A 20,513-nucleotide genomic window follows, 5' to 3' on the forward strand; every position below is an offset into this window, starting at 1 on the left:
TGTGTCTAGGGGTAGGTTTTTATGGGTGATGAGCTCAAAAATACCACACAACATCCATATGGCAGCTTGCTAACGGCCGCAGCTCAGCTGAGAGCGGCCAAGAGTAGAATGAGTAGATAGGGCTTGTGACGTGTCTCTAGGTAGGTTTTTAACAGTCTGTGTAACAGCCCCAGCTGCCAAATGGATGGACCCCCACTATTTATAGTAGTATTTTTGAGCTCGGTACCAATAAAAACCTACCCCTAGACATGTCACAAGCCCTATCTACTCTTCATACTCTTAGCCGCTCCCAGCCATTTTCAGCCAGTTCTAGCTATTTAGCAGCTGGTACAAGAAATTTTAAAAATGGATATTTAAAGCAAAAATATGTTTTAAAAAGTTGATTCCTATGTAATTAATGATAGTTTTGCCCTGAATATAGCCCAAAAACGGCTAAACGACTAAGCCGCCAGCTGTTAGCCGTCACTTTTCCAACTTTTTGTTTCATTTTGGGAAAATAGATATACCAAGGATTACTCATGCCAAGTTTTGTAACAAAATTCGAATTCTAAGTGCAATTTGCGCATTGATTACGAGATGGTTGCATTAACCCCCCCCCCCCCTTAAACTTGAATTAATTCCTTTAATGATCTTGATAGATATATGTTTATAACTTTTAATATATTTTACAATAGTGCTCAAAGTTAATGTTGGGAGGGAGATATATTCCAATCCTATTTTTATAAAAAAAAATTTTGAAATGTAATAAATTTCTTATGTAAAGTAGTTTTGGTAAAACCTTAATAAAATAACCCTTGATTTTAGTTTAAGGGGACTGTTAAAAGTCATAAGTGATGTGTCAAAAAATTTAGTTGTTAATAAATTAATGGAATATAACCTGATGTTATAAATTTGTAACATATTTTTGATGTACAAAGAGATTTAAGGAACATGTATTACACTTTTTTAATAGAAGAAATTGAATTATTTTTTATTTGTTTTTTTTCAACACAAGGTTATTTGTGTATCTCTTGGTACAAGATACCACCATATTATTAGTTAAATCTAATTTTTTATAAATTAAGTGAATAAGTCTGTTAGACCAAAGGTAGAAACTCAGCAGATAGACAGACAGACAGGCAAGAAGAATTATCAAAGTTTGACTATAATAGACAATTAATTAGATAAAATCCAATAGGAACCTGTGAAAGATCAGACAGACGGAGGGATAGACAGACGGACAGACAGAGGGACAGGTAAATAGTAATAGACAGTCTTTGAGGCATTAACAAATTACAATTAGGCTATGCTAGATGATTCATTGAAATCCAAAAGAGAGGCAGTTAGACAGATAGACAGACAAGTGGTGGGACAGACAGACAAAAGGACAGACAGACAGAGGGACAGACAGGCAGACAGACAAATGGGTATTGCCTAAAAACAGTTTGGCTGCTATATGAATCATTAAAACCCACAATAGAAAAGAAATTTACATTAGTTTCTTTTTTCGATACTCAACGCCCCCCCCCCCTCCCCCACTCAAAGGGGTTTATTATTTCTTAAAATCAATAAGTGACTTCTCAGCATAATAAAATTAATATACTTTTTATTTCATCAATTTATCTTAAATAGAACGAAAGTTATAATCATTTTATTGTCTACAAGAAATATGCGTTGAGTAAAAATCAACCTAATTGTCAGTAAAAACGTCATATTTATGCATATTTACACAGTAAATAAATTTTAAAATTGTATTTTATTGTAATGAATAACTTAAGGGTGTGTTGTATGAATTATCAAAAACCTAAAAAAAAACTAATTTGGTTAAATTAGTCCAAGTAATGATTGATTTAGTACAGCACATATGAATATGTTGTCAATTTCCTATCAGAGTCGCAGTGCTTCACATACTTACAACTTGATTTATAGAGATGTCTAGTCGTCCATGCTGTCAAAGGAATCATCAAGTTTAACATGCTTAAATAAGTTGTAAGAGATATCCGTTACAGACCGAAGGACTGAACTTAAATGTATAAAAGACTCAATTTAAAAATTAATTTCAAATTGTAATGCTTCGCGAAATCTATCTAAATATCAAAATCTATGTATTTGATACCGACATTGTAATGTTTTGTATTAAAAGTCAACAATTTTTGATTGACAGAACCATATTTGCTGATGTTGATAAATAACAACATCATAAGTTTCTGCCAAAAATATGGAAAAGTTTAAAACAAAAGTTTGGACATTTTTCTGTTTAAATATGGAAAAATATTGAGACTTGTCCTAAACAGAACGGAAGTTATCATAGCCAGGGATATATATTATCTAAATATTTTTTCTCTACAAAAATAAAAATAAAAACTTATGATAAAGTAACAGGATGTTTGTTAGTCTGTACCAAAGGATCTCGCTAACAGCTGAACCCATCTGGTTCTCCTTAACTGGGCAGCTTCCCAGAGGTCCCGGGAAGGTTTATAACTATTTTGGGGGAGGCTACCACCACACTCCCAAGAGAAATCGCCCGTAGAAAATAATACCCCCCCCCCCAAAAAAAAAAAAAAAATCGAAATAAAAAAAATGAGGTTTGGAATTCAACTCCCCTCTCAAGTGCTCCTAGAGGCCTCGAGGGGGCGTAGCCGCTAGTTGAAAATAATGCAACAAAACCTATTCTAATCAGACCCAAAGTAGTAAAAAAAACAGAAAAACTAGTGACTCTTCATCACCCCCCTCCCCGTTTTATTTTCAATTTATTTTTGTTTAACAAATATCGCTGGATTTGCATTTCCAGAGATATTAGACAACAGAAACAGACGGACAAACATTAAAAGATTATTTCCTGATTAAAACTAAAATTATACTTTTCTTAGATTTACATAAAATGTTTTAGGAGATATTGTTTAGATTTTACCATCACAAAATAGACAAACTGGATTGGGATATTTTGTGAGCTAATTCGATCAATATTCTAATGATTTATTTTAAGAAGTGCATTTCAGGAATCTAAAAAGATTAAAATCAATCAAAAGTATGATCAAAACGTGTTCATTTTTATTGGTGTAAAACCTTACTTATCTTGTTTTATATGAAAATTAGTCAGCTTGTAATTGCTGCACTACTTGTGCCATTAACTGTCCTTGTTAACATGCAAGAGAAGTGAACACAAATATTTTAGCAGACAATGTAAAAATATTTACATATGATAACTTTTTTTAGTGGCGCAACTACTCTATAGGTAGGGCAAGTTAGTATATCCGTTCTTATGAAAGAAAAAAAATTAAAATTTTTTCCAGGATCAATTGTTTATAGGAAAATTAAGCTAAGAGCTTTCCCTTAGGTTAAATAGATTGGTCAAACGTTTGGCGATATCTTTTTTTGTTAAGACACCAATAAACATCCTACTTCTTTATTTAAGGATACTATTTTCTTGTAGTTGCTGCGCTACTTATGGATATTATATTTATTGATCTTGTTTTATTATTGAAAATCTCATCTGTGCCTAGGATAAGATGAAGTAGGGGGGATATTATTTTCTTATTATTATTAATGCGCCACTCATGGATATACAAAGATCAGCTGATTGCAAAGCATGGTACAATTGGTGTGCAATTGCCGCGTAAAATTATGTGACTTAAAGTGTTGTCTTCTTGTGTTTAAATAATATTAAGAATGAATAATTTAAACAAATATAATTTTGTTACAATGACATTGTTCTTGTTTTAGTCTTGATGATCTCATCTGTGCTTGGGATAAGATGATGGGGGCGGATCTGGAAACCCTGGTCCTACTATTATTAGGTAAATATTTTTTTAGTAGCGCATCTAGTATGTAATTTTAAAAATGTAAACATGATGTTTTTCCAATAAATTTATTCTCTGCTCTCTCTCTCTCTCATTTTCTATTTAGTTGTGACTAAAGTAAAGTTAGATATAATAGACCTGCAATAAAACCAAGTAAATCATTTGTTTGCCATCCTGATGAGATCTGCTTTTTCAAAAGGTTTAATTTTATTTTTTCCCTGATTTCTTTTCCTACAAAACTAAGGACTATTTCTTCCACGAGTAAAGAATCTTAATAAGTTTTTTTCTACATTCTGTTGTACAATTTTATGTTGTCATTGTTAATGATTAAATAAGAACCAAGGATGACAATAATAAAATACATAAAAGCAAAACTTTGAAATCAGACGGTAGACTAAATTGCTTAAAAATAGGATACTTTTTAGTGTTTAAGGACATACTTATATTTAATAGATAGAAATGATTTGCTTTAAACATTGTACCTTGATGTCTTAGGAATCATTTATCAATGGAATTTCTGGAAACATTGAACCCTAATTCACACATGCTTTACAAAAATTTTGAGGAAAAAGATATTTAACGGGGGTGACTTTCAATAATCCTTTAGGATGTTTTTGTGGGGGTTTTTAATTTTAAAAAAAATTGAGGATGCGAAAAATATATTCACTTGGTCGTTATGCATTTCAATAAGCAAGGTATAATTTAGAAATCTGATTAACTCATAATTTTCCCGGTACTATATCTATTAATGGTTCCTATTATTAAACAAATATTAAGTAGAGACTCTACTCTATAATCGGTAATTGTTCGTTAGTTCGTTAAGGAATATTAAAGTTCTGCTTGTTTATTACAGGATATAAACCCATTAATTGCCCAAAAATACATAAAACGACAATTTCATTTTAGTTATTAACTGTGATAATCTAATTTTAGCGGGTTAAGAACTTGGAACGACAATGTCATTGGAGTGATTTACTGACTTAATAAAATTTTGGTAGTTTCCCTTAAAGTTCCTAGTCGATGACTGAGCCGCCCTTAGTTAAAAAAAAAATTGAAAATTTGGAGATGCTAGTATAGTCCTCTCAGGGGTTAGGATTAAAAAAAAAACTACCTCTCTTTCCCTTCTTACTTTTAGTCATATTAATCACTTTAAGGTAAAGCACCTTTAATTTTGTATACTCATAACAATGGAAAATTTTGAAAATCCATATTCACGTTCTTAAAAAAATAGATTATTGGTTATTACTGTTGTTTGCTTTTGTCGCTAATCCCTTATGGCCATTATTGTCTTTTATAATTTATTTCAAATCTTATTAAGGATGGCTGGGGTTTGGCGGATTAATATTTCTGGTAGCCCACATCATCTATGCCTCCCTGGGCACAGGAGAGCTAGAAAAATCAGCGCCGCAGCCAGTTCAACAGAAGGAGAAACCATCGCCGCCACAACAACAACAAATCAAACCAAAACAGGTAGCGATTTTTAGTAGCCAACCTATTGAGGAATTGTGACTTTCTTGGCTGCTGTTGAAGATAGACAGCTGATGGTTTTAATGACCCCTATAACGTATGCGCATATACTATATGAACATTGTGTTGACCGTCTGTATGTTGGAAATTCTTCAAAAGACATAAACCATTTCTGTAAAGGTATTGTACCTCGAGGTATTAGTTAGTCCATTATTTCTGCTATCCAGTAAAGGAACCTCTAATTAAACCCTATAATTATCAGGATGCAGTAGTTAAGCCACAGATCAAGACTACACCAGTAGACCTGATGGATCATCATATGAACGGTGGCTCAAGTGGACAGCAAGGTGCTCAGGTATGTATGATGTCACACTAGTAGACCAGGTGGATCATCATATGAAAGGTGGCTCAAGTGGACAGCAAGGTGCTCAGGTATGTATGATGTCACACTAGTAGACCAGGTGGATCATCATATGAAAGGTGGCTCAAGTGGACAGCAAGGTGCTCAGGTATGTATGATGTCACACTAACAGACATTATGGATCATTATATTAATGGTAACTCAAGTGGATACCTATGTTAGTAGCCATGGCCGTAGAATCAAGTAACTTGCACAGCTACTATTTGTGATAGAATAAGATTGTCAACATCTATAAAGCAAAGCTAAAAAATCTGACTGACAAATAACCTAAAAAATCTAGAGATTGTTAAACGCTTTACTTTAGTCAAACTGCTCCGTTTCGAAAAAAATGATTATAGCATTTAAACTTTTAAAACTTGTTTAGGTTGTGAGATTATCCCGTGAGGTGCCAGTTCCTAAACTTGTACCAAAACAGCGTCCCCTCTCCAGGTAAACTATATAATCTCCGTTTCTAAGGACGCCCAAAGGGGTAGAGAAAAAACTTATTACCCCCCCCCCTCCCCCCGTTGCAACAACCAAACTTAGGGAAATAAATTAGATTACGCCCCAGTCCTTAAAAAACCCTTATTTTAACCCTTCACCCAAAAAAAATTTAATCTTTGCCTTCCTTGACATTTTTTGATAAAAATGTCTATTATTTCTAATGGTTTAATTCCAAGATATGACATTTGATTGACATATTTTCTACTTTAAAAAATAGCAGCTACGCATAATGTAGGGGTAGCTTTAAATCCACCACCTTACATCTTAATCTTAAATACAAAATGTTTACATAAATTTAGAAAGGGAAAAATAGTTAATATAGAAGACAAATATCCTATAGTTTCATACGACTTTTGTCATAACAAAAATGTGAATATGATAAAAAAAAATGTTTTAATGTTATTTATGTTTATAAGAATGTTGGAAATGTGTCATACTGCATAAAATGCATGTATACGTCATAGAATAAACAAAAAGCATTCTTGCCGACTTATCTTATATCTAAAAAAAAGAAGAAACGTTTTAAAATGTTGACATTGCTTTTTTTGTTTCCATTTATAAAAGTTGAATAAAAATGTGTAGAAAATGTGAATGATAAAAAATTTATTTGCATTTGCAAGGCTAATGTATGTAAATAAATCAGGGCTCGGAAGCCCGTCGTAATTCACTTGCAGGCTGAATACAAATTTATGTTCTATAACTTTACGAAATATTTTGATTTCCAAATAGTTTCTAACGTCGCAATCCGATCATTTAGTCACAAACCAGGTTTATATTAGCGGTTGCTTTTTTGCAGCTTACGCGCTGCTGCCGAGCCCCGAAGTAAAATCTAGAAAGGAAAATCTTACAAAACATACAAATTTTATTCTAACATGCGTTGTATGTGTTCTATACAACTACACTTTCCTTGATGTATTTTTCAATTTAAGATGTTTTAAAAGGCATTTTTTGCCAGTAATAAATTAAAAATTCCAAAAGTTTCAAAAGCACAGATCCCTTGATAATCGATTAAGTAAAAATCATTTTAAGGAGAACTTTGGTATTTTAATTCTTATTTTTGCAATGTGTTATAGCTGTAGGTGATCTTATCTTATATACGCAAAATGTTTCTTATCAGCAATATGGTTTTAATTTTACATAAATTATTAAAGCTACACCTTACTTGCTGTAATTTCTATATGTCACAAGAAGGAAGCCTTTCTTAATTATTTCTTACATTTTTATTTTAAGTAAAAAAATTATTCAACAAATAAATAAGATGATATAATTCCTAAATTCAACCAACGTTTTTAAAAATGTTAAAAGCTTTTTATAAATCAGATTAAAAAAACTAATATTTCAGTTCGAATTAATTCAATTCTGACGAATTTAATCTTTTAGCATTTAATCAAAGTGAAAATAACCAAATTTTAAAATCTTATCTTATGCCATAACTACAACCAGTGCTTCGCCCTTTGTTTCTAAAGGGGAATTGGGGTATATATTTGTTGGATGCATATTTCTTAGGGGTGGAGATCATGTACCCCTAGGAAATAGCCTAAAACCTGCCTTGGAATATTACAAAGATTCCCTGAAAGTTATTAAACGTCCAGAATTGAAGAAATATAAAGGTAGAGGTTCTCACTAAAATAGCATAACACCTGCCTTGGACTAATACCAAGAATCGCTGAAGTGTTAGGTCTAAAAACATTTGTTTTCATGCTATTTTTTGGACGTCCTTATTCTTTATATTAATCGTAATAAATTTGAAAAAAGAACTAGATAAATAATCCACGAAAAGTTTTGAAAATTCAATCTCTTTTACTTTTTCTAGTGAGTTGAGCAACGGGGTAGGAAATGTGAAAGAAGAAACAGTTGGCAAGACTCCTGTAGCTGTAGGTTCGGATCCTCATATTGTTCAATATATAAATAAGGTTGGTTTTAATTTTAATTTGAAGAAAAGTTAGGTATCTGAATGGATAAGACAATTGACATAAAATTTATATACATCTCTAATGATGATGAACACAATTACTCATTGATTAGATTAAAATTATTGGTTGAAAAGTTTGGACTCTACTAGCTCGGAAACGATGTGCTGAAAATGGATTGCCTATTTCTTCTCTAATTTCCAAAGTTGTACAGCAGATAACTCAATTATTGCAAACGCTATTTTCAGCTACTCCGGTCAAAGGGAAAAGCGATATAATGTATAAATGATTTATACATTATACATTCAAAATTTTATTTTTTCAGATTTTGATTTTTTTTGAAGTTTGAAGCTTTTTTAGCTAGTAGTAAATATTGAGATAGGACGCGGAAGCTAGGTACACTTTCTGAAACTAAAATTCAGTACATCTCGGAAACAAACGATCAAACTATAATGTAAGTACCCAATGTTTTGAGTCAACGAATAAAACGTTAGGTACCCGTTTGATTGGCAGTCTAATGTCCCCTCCCTCTTTGAGAAAAGTATATGATGATATGCATTTTAAGAAGCGCAGATACCCAATAATTCAAACAAGAATTAATATACCTACGACATTGGACTTTTAATAATCTTTATACGTATATACCTTTAAATAAAGATGAATGTAATACAAGGTGGCTTATCGAGAATCATAGATTTGATTTGGTTATGTAATATTAATTATGATTTTTGTGCATAAACAATTCTATTGTATACTGTATGTATATGCTTTTTTTTATTATCTTATATTAGGGTAGATAGGGGTAAAAATGTTAACTTTATTAACATCCAAAAAAAAGCTTTAAAAAATACAAATATAATATATTCAAGAAATTCAAAGGACAACTTTAATTAAAACAAGGATGACAACATCCATAAAAGCGAAGCACTGAAATGGTAGGACAAACGGACAGTAACACTTGTATAGTGTCAGAACTGAATAATCATAATATAAATGTATAAGAGTCAATTTAGTTTGTCTTTTTCCTAACCTCTGTGGGATATTGAAACCCTAATTTGAGTTAAAATACAAACATACAAAAAATACTAATCATTTCTACCTTATCTTTAATTTATTTTAAAATAAGTAAAGTGGGGTTTTCTGTGCACGACTATAAACTTTGAGGAAAACCGCTCAAAAATTTTTTTTGTATTCAATAATTTGGTTATCCCTAATTTACCCCATTCATTCATTCATTATTTACTGCGGACAATAGACAACAGTCAAGTAGGCTTCAGAAATCAGGGAAGAAGTGGTCAATGGAGATTAAATTAGTCTACAAAATTGGATTACCCCAGAAAGTTACATATGAATTGGAGTAAGGATTTGTTTATTATTTATTGCCATGGATGAATTATAATAATATGTAATAAATACATAAAGTCTAGATGACCAATCCTTAATTGGACCAATAACAATACAATGAAGGAGCAATCTGACCATATTATTTGATAGTTTATTTTGTTGTTCATTATATTATATCTACATCCCTGAGTTGAGTATGCATCATAAATTAAGTCATATCACACTCTTGGGGCTAAGATTTGTTTATCATCAATTGCTAAGTCCCTGCATCCTTGAAGATGCATCATAAACTTATTCATATGCGAACAGGGACATGTTTTCTTTAAAAAAATATTTTTATACAGTCCTTGTCTTGAACTCATTAGTTTGTATGCCATTGAGTTTCAACTGTTCATTAAATATGGCATTCCCCAACTTTTATGATGAATTAGCGAGATAGAATCATAAGAAATAACTCTCCACATTTAACAGTGGCTATTTAACTTTAAAATTTTTTAAAATTGGTTTATTTTGTTTCAGTGCTGGCAATATATTTACAGTTCAAAGAAGGCAAGAGATCTTATTAAAAGGTTAGTATCTTTGTAAAGACAGAAACACTTTATAAAAGGATTGATTATAAACAACTGTTATTACTAAGGGGCGATATGAACGCTCCTTAAAAGGGGCTTTCACATCGCTCCATATGATGAGAGGCTATGCTATAGCTCCTTGAAGGAGCTATAGAAAATCATCGCTCCATATGGAGGGATGTCGTGAAAAGGAGTATACCCCTTTATTTCTCTTTAGAAAACTATGATGTTTTAATCGCTTAAAATTGTCAGAATTTAACTCAGTTAAACTATAAGTGGTGTGTTGATTTCTTGGTCAACGATTTATTTTGACTTTATGGCAATAAAATGTAATAATACTAAAGGACAATTTAAATCTTATTAAATAACACAAAATGTCCAGTATTCAAGTATAATCCATGTCACGTCATGATGAAACTGATATTATGGTAATAGTTATCTTTGAATAAAAGTAACATAATGTCTATCTGTTTGTACAGAAGGACCTTACCAACCGATAAACCGATAGTGTTCTCCTTAGTATAGATCCAGAGAAGGTTTATAACTATTTTGGGGGAGTGTACCTCACCTCTCCCATGAAAAATCACCCCTAAAAAATACGAGGCCTTTTCAGCGTTTGTTGATATGAATGATACTGATGATTCCAAAGTTTTGATAAAAAATTCTTTTGTTTGGTAAGTTGCAAAAGTCAACAAAGAAAAATATTCTTTGCCTCATAAAACTTGTCATGGCAAATAAAATGAATGCTGTGTACATGTATCCTGGAAGGGAAGGGACATTGGTCTGAAAATTACATTAATTCCAAATGTTTTTAAAACACTTTGGGTACTTGAATTTTTATTGGTTAGTTCCAAATTAAATATGTCCATTCTTTTAACCAACAATTTTACTTTACAGAAGGGGATAAATTTGGTTATCATCATTGGGGATGTATATATTTAACGTCCATTGTCTTGTCCCTGACATGTATCTGGATGATGCTAAAATGTTGTCAGTGCTGGCAACAAAACCATTTTGGCAATTGCAAATCCTTGTTTGACAAAACTAATTTATATCTTTACACTGTAGAAATATATTCCTACTTATAAAACTTTTGTTTTTAAAAGTTAACATTTTTTACAGATTTAAGAAGTTAAGTTAAAGGTGACGGAAGAGGAAAAAGGGAAGAGAAGAGTTAGGGAATTGAATTGTTGAATTGAAGGAATAGTTTATTATGGCATCGTAAGATTTTTATTTTATTTATCGTGAAAAATTGTCTATAGTACGATGCCATCAAGAATAAGGTATAACCAACAAGGGAATTAAATCTAAAATAATATTTGGGGGGCAAATGGAGAGGTCGTCAATTTTACGATGTGTTGCCCCCCAACGACAGCTGAAAAACACGTATAGGTTTCGTGATTTTTTTCCGAATTAATTTCGTTATTGGTATGAGCTGCGATGCCATACATGATTTCTCCGTGTAACTAAGAAGCAGTTCTGATCCAGCGGATATTAATAGGTTTCAAAACCATACTGGAACAGAATTATTATCATAAAAATCAATCCACCATAGCATTAGAGTAGCTTCACAACTAAAAATGTATGTTAAGTTTTATATTATAAAAAAATAATAAGTCAAGCTTTTAAACATGTTTAAAGAGACGAAAATTTGGACTTTTCATTAAAAAATATATTTATTTGTTTTCAGAGTATGGCTGCATCGAATGAATTCCTTTACAGAAAAATCGGCTAGAGATGTAAGTAATCATTTTTTAAAAAAAATAGTACATTGAAAAAGTGTTAAAAAGTTCCTAAACTTTAAATTTAAAAAGATCATATCGAATAATATAAATCTAATTTAAATTAAATTTAGCAAATATAATGTTTAATTTGTAATAAAAATAACCAATTCTGAGTTAAGAATAGTTATTTCTCGCATCGTATTATAAACAGCTTTCCGCGGATATAGAATGTACAATTATAAGGTTAAAACCAGTTTTTTAGCCCCGAGGTGCCGAAGGCGCGGGCTAAAAAATTGGTTTTAATCTTATGATTGTACATTTCTATATTCGTAGAAAACTGGATATAATACGATGCTAGACATAGTTTTTTCGTATTGATGAGAACCGGTTCCTGTCCACCGGATTCGAATGAATACGAGAAAATAATTATTATAATTAATATTTCTCCAGAATACATGATTATGATTGTTTTTATTCTCTTTAGAAATATTATCCATTGTTCTATATCATTAATTAAAGAAGATAATTCTTTTATCATTTCTTTTTATTTTGTAACAAGTAAAAAGTTTTTATGCCAACCCTCTTAAATTAAATATGATGGAAGTGTAAAATTTTATAAATCTTAAAAACTTTATTTCGATGTAAGCCCTTTTGTTTGTTTTTCAAAATGTTCAAGCTATTTTAAACTTTGCTACCCTTTTGTGATAATAAAAAATAGCCGTAAAATTTTTTTTATGACTTGCTTGTAAAATATGTACATTTTACTACTTATCTTGCTTTTTGAAAATGTTTTTTCCCCTTTAAACTCGCAAATAATATTCTTTTTATTTTTACATGAGTATTTTAATAAGCTATAAAATTTGCTATGAAAATTATGATTTAAATGTTACAATTGAGTAGCACCAGCGGATAGAATCCTGCAGGGGTTTGTAACTTTCCCGCATGGGTTGGGATCCTGAATGCACTTAGTAGGTTGATGCAATCTTGTTTTAATAGAATGGAATCTAATCTAAAAGTTGTGTTTTTTTCATCAAAATGATTATGTGGTGCTTTCCACAAAGTGCTTGTTAAACACTGAAACCCCGACCTTTAGTTTTGAAATAAATTGAAAATAAGAGGGTTGGGGGTAGTTTTATTTCCCTATGGCACACTCTGCCCAATGTATCTTAACCTTAGCTAAAGTCCTAAAGTAAGAAAAAAAGTGAAAACCCAATTATTTCCAATATATTTTTAAAAGGGGTTTAGTTCTCAACAGGCACTTAGAGGGAAAGGCCGTTTATCCTATTTATCCTAATTAATTGTTATTCAGCATGCTAACGGCCTTGTGATTGGTACACCCAGGTGTACAGAACTTGAGACAGGAGTGTACACTGTACAGCTCACAAATACAGTTCTTGAAACAGTAAGCTAAGCGCTCACAAATATACAGAACAAGTATTTTGAGGAATCCCTTGCAATAAAAAGTGTTATTTGAAGGCTTTAGTATCAAAGTTAAAAAGCAGTTTTATGTTTTTAAAAAATGAACAGCTTTTCTGTTATTATGCTATGTTCATACGTAAATTGACTATGTTTCTTTTTTAATAGTTTACAAAATAACTATAATCAAAAACATAAATTTTAAATGAAATTGTAAAATAAATATACTTATTTGAATTACATTCTAACTTGGAAATTCTTTAAATGGTCTTCTTATGTAATATACTTACAGATCTTTAATTACATAAATACTGCTGACATATTATTGCTACGCTTGTTATGAATATACTTTTCCTTCTTACTCATTTAAAAAGACTGCTTTCAAGTATACTAAAAGGCTTCAAATAACACAATAACTATTATCCTACTTCAAATAAATGCTATGACGAAAATAAAATGAAAAGTATATCCTGTTATGTTCTGAAATAAGACAAATATTGTAATACATACCAATCAAGAATTATTAATTCTATATCAGGAATAAGGTATAACCAACAAGCAAATTAATTCGAAAATTGATTTGGGGGGCAAAATAACGCAACCTTTATTAAATTGCCTTTTTCAGCTGTCGTTGGGGGGCAAAATTTGTATTTCACCATCGAGAAATCAAGAGAAATCGCGGCATTTTCTAAAAATTGTGCTTTATTTGTAAACAAAAAAATTCCAAGATAGCAGACAATGGTTTGTCAAGTAAAAAAAAGAACTGTCCACACGCAGAATTTTTTTTATTAAAGAAAATTTTATGTTGACATCATCATGATCAAAATTCCGACCTATTAATCATAAAGTTCACCCACTCCTTTTTTGTGCTCCTTTTGAAGTGACCTTTGAAGCTTTCTTTCCTATTTTATCATCTCACAAAGCTAAATGCGCCCATTGGGAGAATAGTTAGAGGTTAATTTTTTCAAATGGCTTCGATCGCCATGGTGTCGTATAAAATCCGCTTAAAATTAAACAGAAAACATTAGTTTTAGGGAAAAAAGCTAAAGATTTTATAATTCCATTTTTTTCATTAGGACACTCCTTTAAAAATAAAAATAAATCTAGTTTTAGTATAGGGTTTTTATAAATAGACATAGTAGATATAGATGGACAATCTGGCCTTTTAATCCGTCAAACTTAAACCTTTTTGTTTACTTATACATATATATAGGATTGTTTACATTAATTCAAACAATGAAAATATTAAGTCATATGCCCCATATTATACAAGGGAAGAAACTTTTACATTATAATTATACCTAAGCAAAGCATTATTATAATAAATGTAATATTAACACTCAATGAAATTTAAAAATAACTGACCAGCTTTTGTATAAAAATCTGTACACTTTCTAATCATTAATTTAGCCTGATTATCCTTCAACTTTTTTCCTATTGTCTGATTTAGAGATTTAATATGTAGAACATATCCAATATATAAAATCTTCGCTTTATTAACCAATCAAAACTTGACAGATCATAGTTCACCATCAAGGGCGTTTAAGCTTTTTTATTGGGGGGGGGGGGCGGGAATTCAAAATTAATTTTTTTAAATTTTTTTTTGTGGGGGAAGTAATCTTTATATCATATAAGCAAGGACGTCCAAGCTTTTTTTTTGGGGGGGGGGGATAAAAATGCAAACTTCAAAATTTTGGGTTCCGTAGGGGAGGAGGGGGATTATCAACCCTTAACCCCCACCCCACTTCCCATTGGACGTACTTGTTCACCATAATGGATATAGTAAATGTTGATATATTGACAGGAGAAAATTGTCAATTTGGTTGGTTTTTTTAGAGTAGATAATATATATTATTTTTGGGTGTTCAAACATAAAAAGAACAACAATATTAAATGGATTTAATGAATATTATCTACATTTATGTATACAGTCAAATATTGTTGATATGGTTATTTTATATGATATTTTCATCTTTCTTATATGGTACTCATATTGGTCAGTTTGTTCCTTCATTAGGAGTGGAGTGGATGGTATATAGGATGCGAATGGGGGGTATCATTTTAGGAAATTGCGAGTATAATTTTATTAGAGTACATAAAGATATGGTGCAATATCCATGTAATAATATATCGATTACCATAATATGAATGTTTTAGTACTAACAATTGCATCTTTAAAATAACAGGTTTTAAGCAACTATGGTGAAATAGGCTTAAATAATTAATTCGCTTGTTGGTTATACCTTATTCCTGATTCTATATGTAGTGGTGCAGTATCTTAATCTTTTTCAATGTCGACATTGTAAAACATTGAGACATTGAAATAAATAAACTTTGATTAATTATCAGTGATTATAGAGAAGCTTCGCCATTAAAATATTTTATTCTTCTTCTTTTTATCTTTCTTCTTTATAATTAGGTGTTGCAGTTTAAAAAATATCAATTTGTTCAATTATATTTTATCATTAAGGATGTAACTCCCTTTTTCCTGGTATTTTGTATTAATGTTTACTTCTTCATATACTAAAGAATAGCTTCGCCCCTATCGCCCATGAAATTCGTACCTAAAAGAAATAGGACATCCCTAACATCGGTATGTCCAAATGGGATCTTCTCTGAAAAGCAGAAACCCACTAACCCATTGAATTTTGAGATCTAAATTTTTAGATTACATATTTAAATTTTTTAAAGAAAATAAAAATAATTAAACCTTACATTTGCAAAAATAAAAATTCAGAAATACTACATAATTTTGACACATATTTTGGATTAGAAAATAATATTTTATGGTTAAACCGATTAAGCCTTGTAAAGGTTGTTGACATACTTTGTTTATTGATATGCTGTTTTTTAAAATGTTTGCTGAAAATAAACCAAATCCTATTTTATTTGTTAGGCGGCTATTCTAGGAGTTAGGCTTCCTTACATTTTCTTTGTATCTAAAAAATTTTAAGGAAACGCTAACTTCTAGGCCTTACGTCCAAGAAACTTATATTGGTATTTAATCTTGGCTAGATTTAAAATAATAGCAGCACCGACGTTTAACAGGATTCAAAATAGTTAATAACTGATTCCTATAATATTGGATTTCTAATAATAGATCCCGGACAATATCGTACACAAGAAAAAGGTTTTTAATAGCTATTTACCGCTTCGTATTATAGACAGTCTTCCGTTAATATCAAAATAAAAAAAAAAATTAAACCAGTTGTGTTAGCCCCTAGGGACCGAAAACCAGTGCTAATAAAAATGGTATCATAATTTTTATTTTGATATTTATGGAAAATTGTCTGCAATACGATGCTATACATGATTTTTCAGTATGCCTGAGAACCGGTTCTAATCCAGCGGACATTGATCGGTTTCAAAGCTATACTTGAAAATTTATTCTCAGACAGAATCATTTATCCTGCCGTTATCGAATTAAACTCCCCTCTCCTCAAGTGCCCCAAAAGGCCTCTAGGGGCGAAGCCGCTAGCATAAATATATTGTATTTATTTTAAAAGATATTCATATTTTCAAAAAGAAAAAAAATGTTGAACTAGGAAGTAATATCCATTTCCTTCTTCCGTCAGTTATTTTTAGAAAACTACTGAGTCAGGATCTTACAAATATATGTAGATCTTTTACTTTTAAAATTATAAGCGGTTGAGGCCCTGGATTCAAGAGGATAAAAAGGCCAGGGTTGCAAAAATGGCCTAAAGCTGTATATATATATATAGTAATTACTTATTGGACCCGTTAGAGTAAATTTAATCCGTGCATCAGTTTAATGTCTTAAATATTTAACTGTAGTACAGTCAGGGGCGTCCAAGCTTTTTTATTTGGGAGGGGTAAAATATATTTTTACCCCCCCCCCAAAATTTTTACCCCGGGGGTAAAATTTGCTTCGGGGGGGGAGGGTAATTACACCCCGTGAAATCTGTTGGCTGGGGTAAATTTTGTTTACCTCCACCAAAATTTACCTCCGGATCAAACTTTTTTTGGGGGTAATTTGATAATGTATTAATATTATGTATTAATGCGCCAAAATTATTTTTTGTTAGGGATTTGGGGGGGGGGGGGGATAAATTTTAAATGGGAGGGGTAAAATGGAAAATATTTTTTTTTTTTTTGGGGGGGGGTTATCACCCCTTTAATCCCCCCCCCTAACGTCTATGAGTACAGTATTACGAAAAACTGATTTGATAAAAATCCTTGGTTCTTATTGATGCTTAATAATTTGTTAATAACTAAGAATAAATGACAATTAGACATAAGCAAAGCATTTAATACATATCGGACTAAAAAATACTTCAACGCATCAATGGGTTAACAAATTCACTCAAAAGTGAAACGTAAAAAATAACCATCAATCAAATAAAATTTACATATGACTTTCAAAAATTAAAGAAAGACATATATATTGACTTATTAAGCGTGAATAAAAGTACCCAATCTTATCAACCTTTTGATATCCAAACTAACATGTGAAAACTCCAATTACTAACCAACCTCAACCGGTAATTTCTAAACCCGCCCACCCAACAATTTTGAAAGTAAAATTAATTTAACGATGACGTCAAACTGTAGACTATATCAGGGAGGGAGAGGACATTCGGCTGTTTATTACACTAGTTTCCAAAGTTTTATAAAAACCTATTCTTATTCGTTGACTCAACAACTTTAGATTGGTTGTTTGACGAACCCAAAACTGTCCCACTTTGAGAAAGACGATTCCAGTGACGTCATATACGTTTAGGGAAGGGGGGAAGAAAATCTCTTCCCTTTTCTCCCATCTCTTTTGAAGAGATTTTCTTCCCCCCCTTCCCTTTTTCTTTCCCGAAACGTATATGACGTCACTGGAATCATATTTTTAAAATGGGACAGTTTGGGGTTCGTCTGGTTGTTTCATTAAGTTGAATGTCAAAACGATTCTATCACCAATTGTAATCTACAGAAAGGGTAATTTTGCGTATCATCATTAGGGATGTACTTTAATTTATCGGCCATTGTCCTATCCCTTTAGATCCCTGACACTATATAATATAGACCAATAAATTGTTTATTATTACATGTTGATTATGTTATGTAGGTAGGTTATTTAAAAATTATGACGAAATATTATCAATTAACTATTATGAAGTGAAATATTACTCGATGAAAAAAAGAAGGTAAAGACTAATTATTCCAGTGTTATGTCGTGTGAATTGTTATTTACTTCAGCACTTTTATTGCTATATACTACTAGCAGCTCCCCCCCTAGAGGCCTTGCTGTGGTGGGGAGAGGGTCGACTCCCCCTTTTAAATTCTAGTTTAAGGAAAAAAGGGAAATTTTTGTAGATGTGGTCATTTTTTTCTTGGTGCATTTTTCTCTTTGGAGGGTGGTGGTACCCGCCCCCAAAATAGTTATAAATCTTCCCAGGACCTATGAGAAGCTACATTGGAAAAAAGAACCTAATAGGTCTTGCGGTTGGCGAGATCACTCGGTACCGAGACAAAGACCAAATTGTGTCAAAAATGATCCTTGCGACGTCATAAAAATGAAAGATTATTTATCTTTTTTTAGAGGGTTTTCTTTCCCACTTCTCCTCTCATCTCCCTCATTTTCATGACTTCACATGGATCATTTTTGACACAATTTGGTCTCTGTCGGTACAGACACAGAGACATATACTGTTACATTTATGTTACGATTCCAAGGTCCTAAATATAATTAGATGGAACCACTTTAAAAACAGACACCTTCCTTCTCAAAAAGACATACGCCGCTGAAGTAAACGTTAGTACACTAATTTACCTCACTAAAATAAATCCTAATATTATTTTTCTTTATCGAAGGATGGTTTAATGATTGAGCTGCTAGACGTGATGAATGTTCCAGAGCAAAAATTTGAGTTCTCTAACATGACAGCTGAACAACAAGCCTCTAAGAATATTGTAAGTTAATTTCATTATTAGGTGTAAGCTGCTCTGTAGATAGGATTGTTTGTATGTCCGTCACATTGCTTTGAGATGAAAATTTATCTTACTAAAGAAATTAAGTTTCTTTTGCAGATAAGTGTAGGGCAATGGAGTTAAATTATGATTCACAAAATTACCCCATTATTAGATTAAATGAGAATCTATTCAATACAATCCTGATCCGGACATGAAACTCAAGGACTTTGATCTAACAAATGTTAGAAAAAGTTTCTGTAATTTAAAAAAAAATTAATGGGGGTATTTCATTTTCAACTTGATTGCAGTAATTTTGATACAGTAGCTTTGAACATACTCACTTTTATTAAGATTTTACATATAATTAATTAATTATAAAAGATCACGTCTAAATTTTTTGGCTTCAATGTTGAGGGTGAGGATTTGTGTGGTACACCTTAAATTTGGATAATCATCTAACAATTATTATTGTTTGTTTTCAGTTTGTAACATGTGATTTGGATGCTGTATTGAAATTAAAGATGAAATTATGTCGACCAATGAAAGGAAAACTAGAAACCTCTCAACTTTATCTCTGTGTTAACAAACTACGAGCGAGGTAATGATAATTAATTAGTTTCGATTATAACAAGGATGACAACATCTATTAAAGCTAAGACTGTAGGACATGCCTACGAACAATAAAATTTGCAGAGTGCCAGTTCTTAATTAGTAGAATTTTATAATTTCAAATAAATGTAAATTTGTTGAAAATTGCTTAATTGCCATGACTTAATTATATAGATGCATTGCCTATAACATAGTACCTTAATAGTTGTCCTAGAAATCATTATTCTAAAAATCATATGATTAGGATAAATATATCATATTCAACTTCATATTTCAAAAGTTTTTAAAAGCTAACATGTTTTAAATACACGTACCTACTTTTTGTAACGATTATAAACGCTTTCTAAATCGTGCCTAAATGTTACAGGAATTATTATGTCATATTTGAAATATAGAACCTTATTATAGAAAAGATTCGCTTTAAAAAAAACTAATTTCTGAAGACAAATTATCATTATTGTTCAAGATTTTCTGTGGCTGTGATACTTGAGGAGAAAAGTTTGATCTGCAAGCTGGAGGGATGGCCCAATCTTAATATTAGTATCCAATCTCAAGAATCTGGTCCCCAAACTGAGATTTCCAGGTATATACAATAAAAGGTTGGGGGGTGGGAGGGAGAATCTTAACATTAATAGCCATTCTCAAGAATGGTCACAAAACAGGTATATATAACAAAAAAAAAATTTTTTTTTTTTTTGGGGGGGGGGGGCGCCGGGCGGGGGTAATCTTATGTTTAATCTCAAGAATTTGGCCCAAACTCTGAGATTATAAGGTATATAAAACATCAAATTGTAACTGCACTTTAAAGAATTTGTTCATTAAGACTTTGTAATAAATATATCTACAATGTTTTTGTAAACCATACATGGAAA

The 20,513-nt window shown here is 31.4% G+C and overlaps 1 protein-coding gene across 10 annotated transcripts in view; it reads left to right on the top strand.

Annotated features, from left to right (window-relative positions):
• The window catches only part of LOC145322022 (uncharacterized), a 57,877-nt gene that overhangs the window by 15,545 nt on the left and 21,819 nt on the right, over positions 1-20,513 (top strand). For 5 of the 10 annotated variants that reach the window (XR_013880490.1, XM_080163755.1, XM_080163754.1 and 2 more), the window contains exons 3-13: positions 3,703-3,776; positions 5,098-5,249; positions 5,509-5,601; positions 6,032-6,096; positions 7,964-8,063; positions 9,924-9,973; positions 11,664-11,712; positions 13,007-13,099; positions 18,934-19,032; positions 19,515-19,630; positions 20,108-20,224. Coding sequence is in view for 9 of the 10 variants with exons in the window: in XM_080163755.1 (XP_080019881.1) it covers positions 3,703-3,776; positions 5,098-5,249; positions 5,509-5,601; positions 6,032-6,096; positions 7,964-8,063; positions 9,924-9,973; positions 11,664-11,712; positions 13,007-13,099; positions 18,934-19,032; positions 19,515-19,630; positions 20,108-20,224 (1,008 nt within the window). In the remaining variant the exon portion in view is untranslated. Of the gene's footprint in view, positions 1-2,847; positions 2,926-3,702; positions 3,777-5,097; positions 5,250-5,508; positions 5,602-6,031; positions 6,097-7,963; positions 8,064-9,923; positions 9,974-11,663; positions 11,713-13,006; positions 13,100-18,933; positions 19,033-19,514; positions 19,631-20,107; positions 20,225-20,513 lie in introns of those variants that run through there. The other 5 variants (XM_080163759.1, XM_080163761.1, XM_080163758.1 and 2 more) reach the window with 2 other exon arrangements.

The sequence above is a fragment of the Acartia tonsa genome, chromosome 6 (genome assembly GCF_053477335.1).
Source record: "Acartia tonsa isolate MP-2025a chromosome 6, ASM5347733v1, whole genome shotgun sequence".
NCBI classification, from domain to species: Eukaryota; Metazoa; Arthropoda; class Copepoda; order Calanoida; family Acartiidae; genus Acartia; species Acartia tonsa.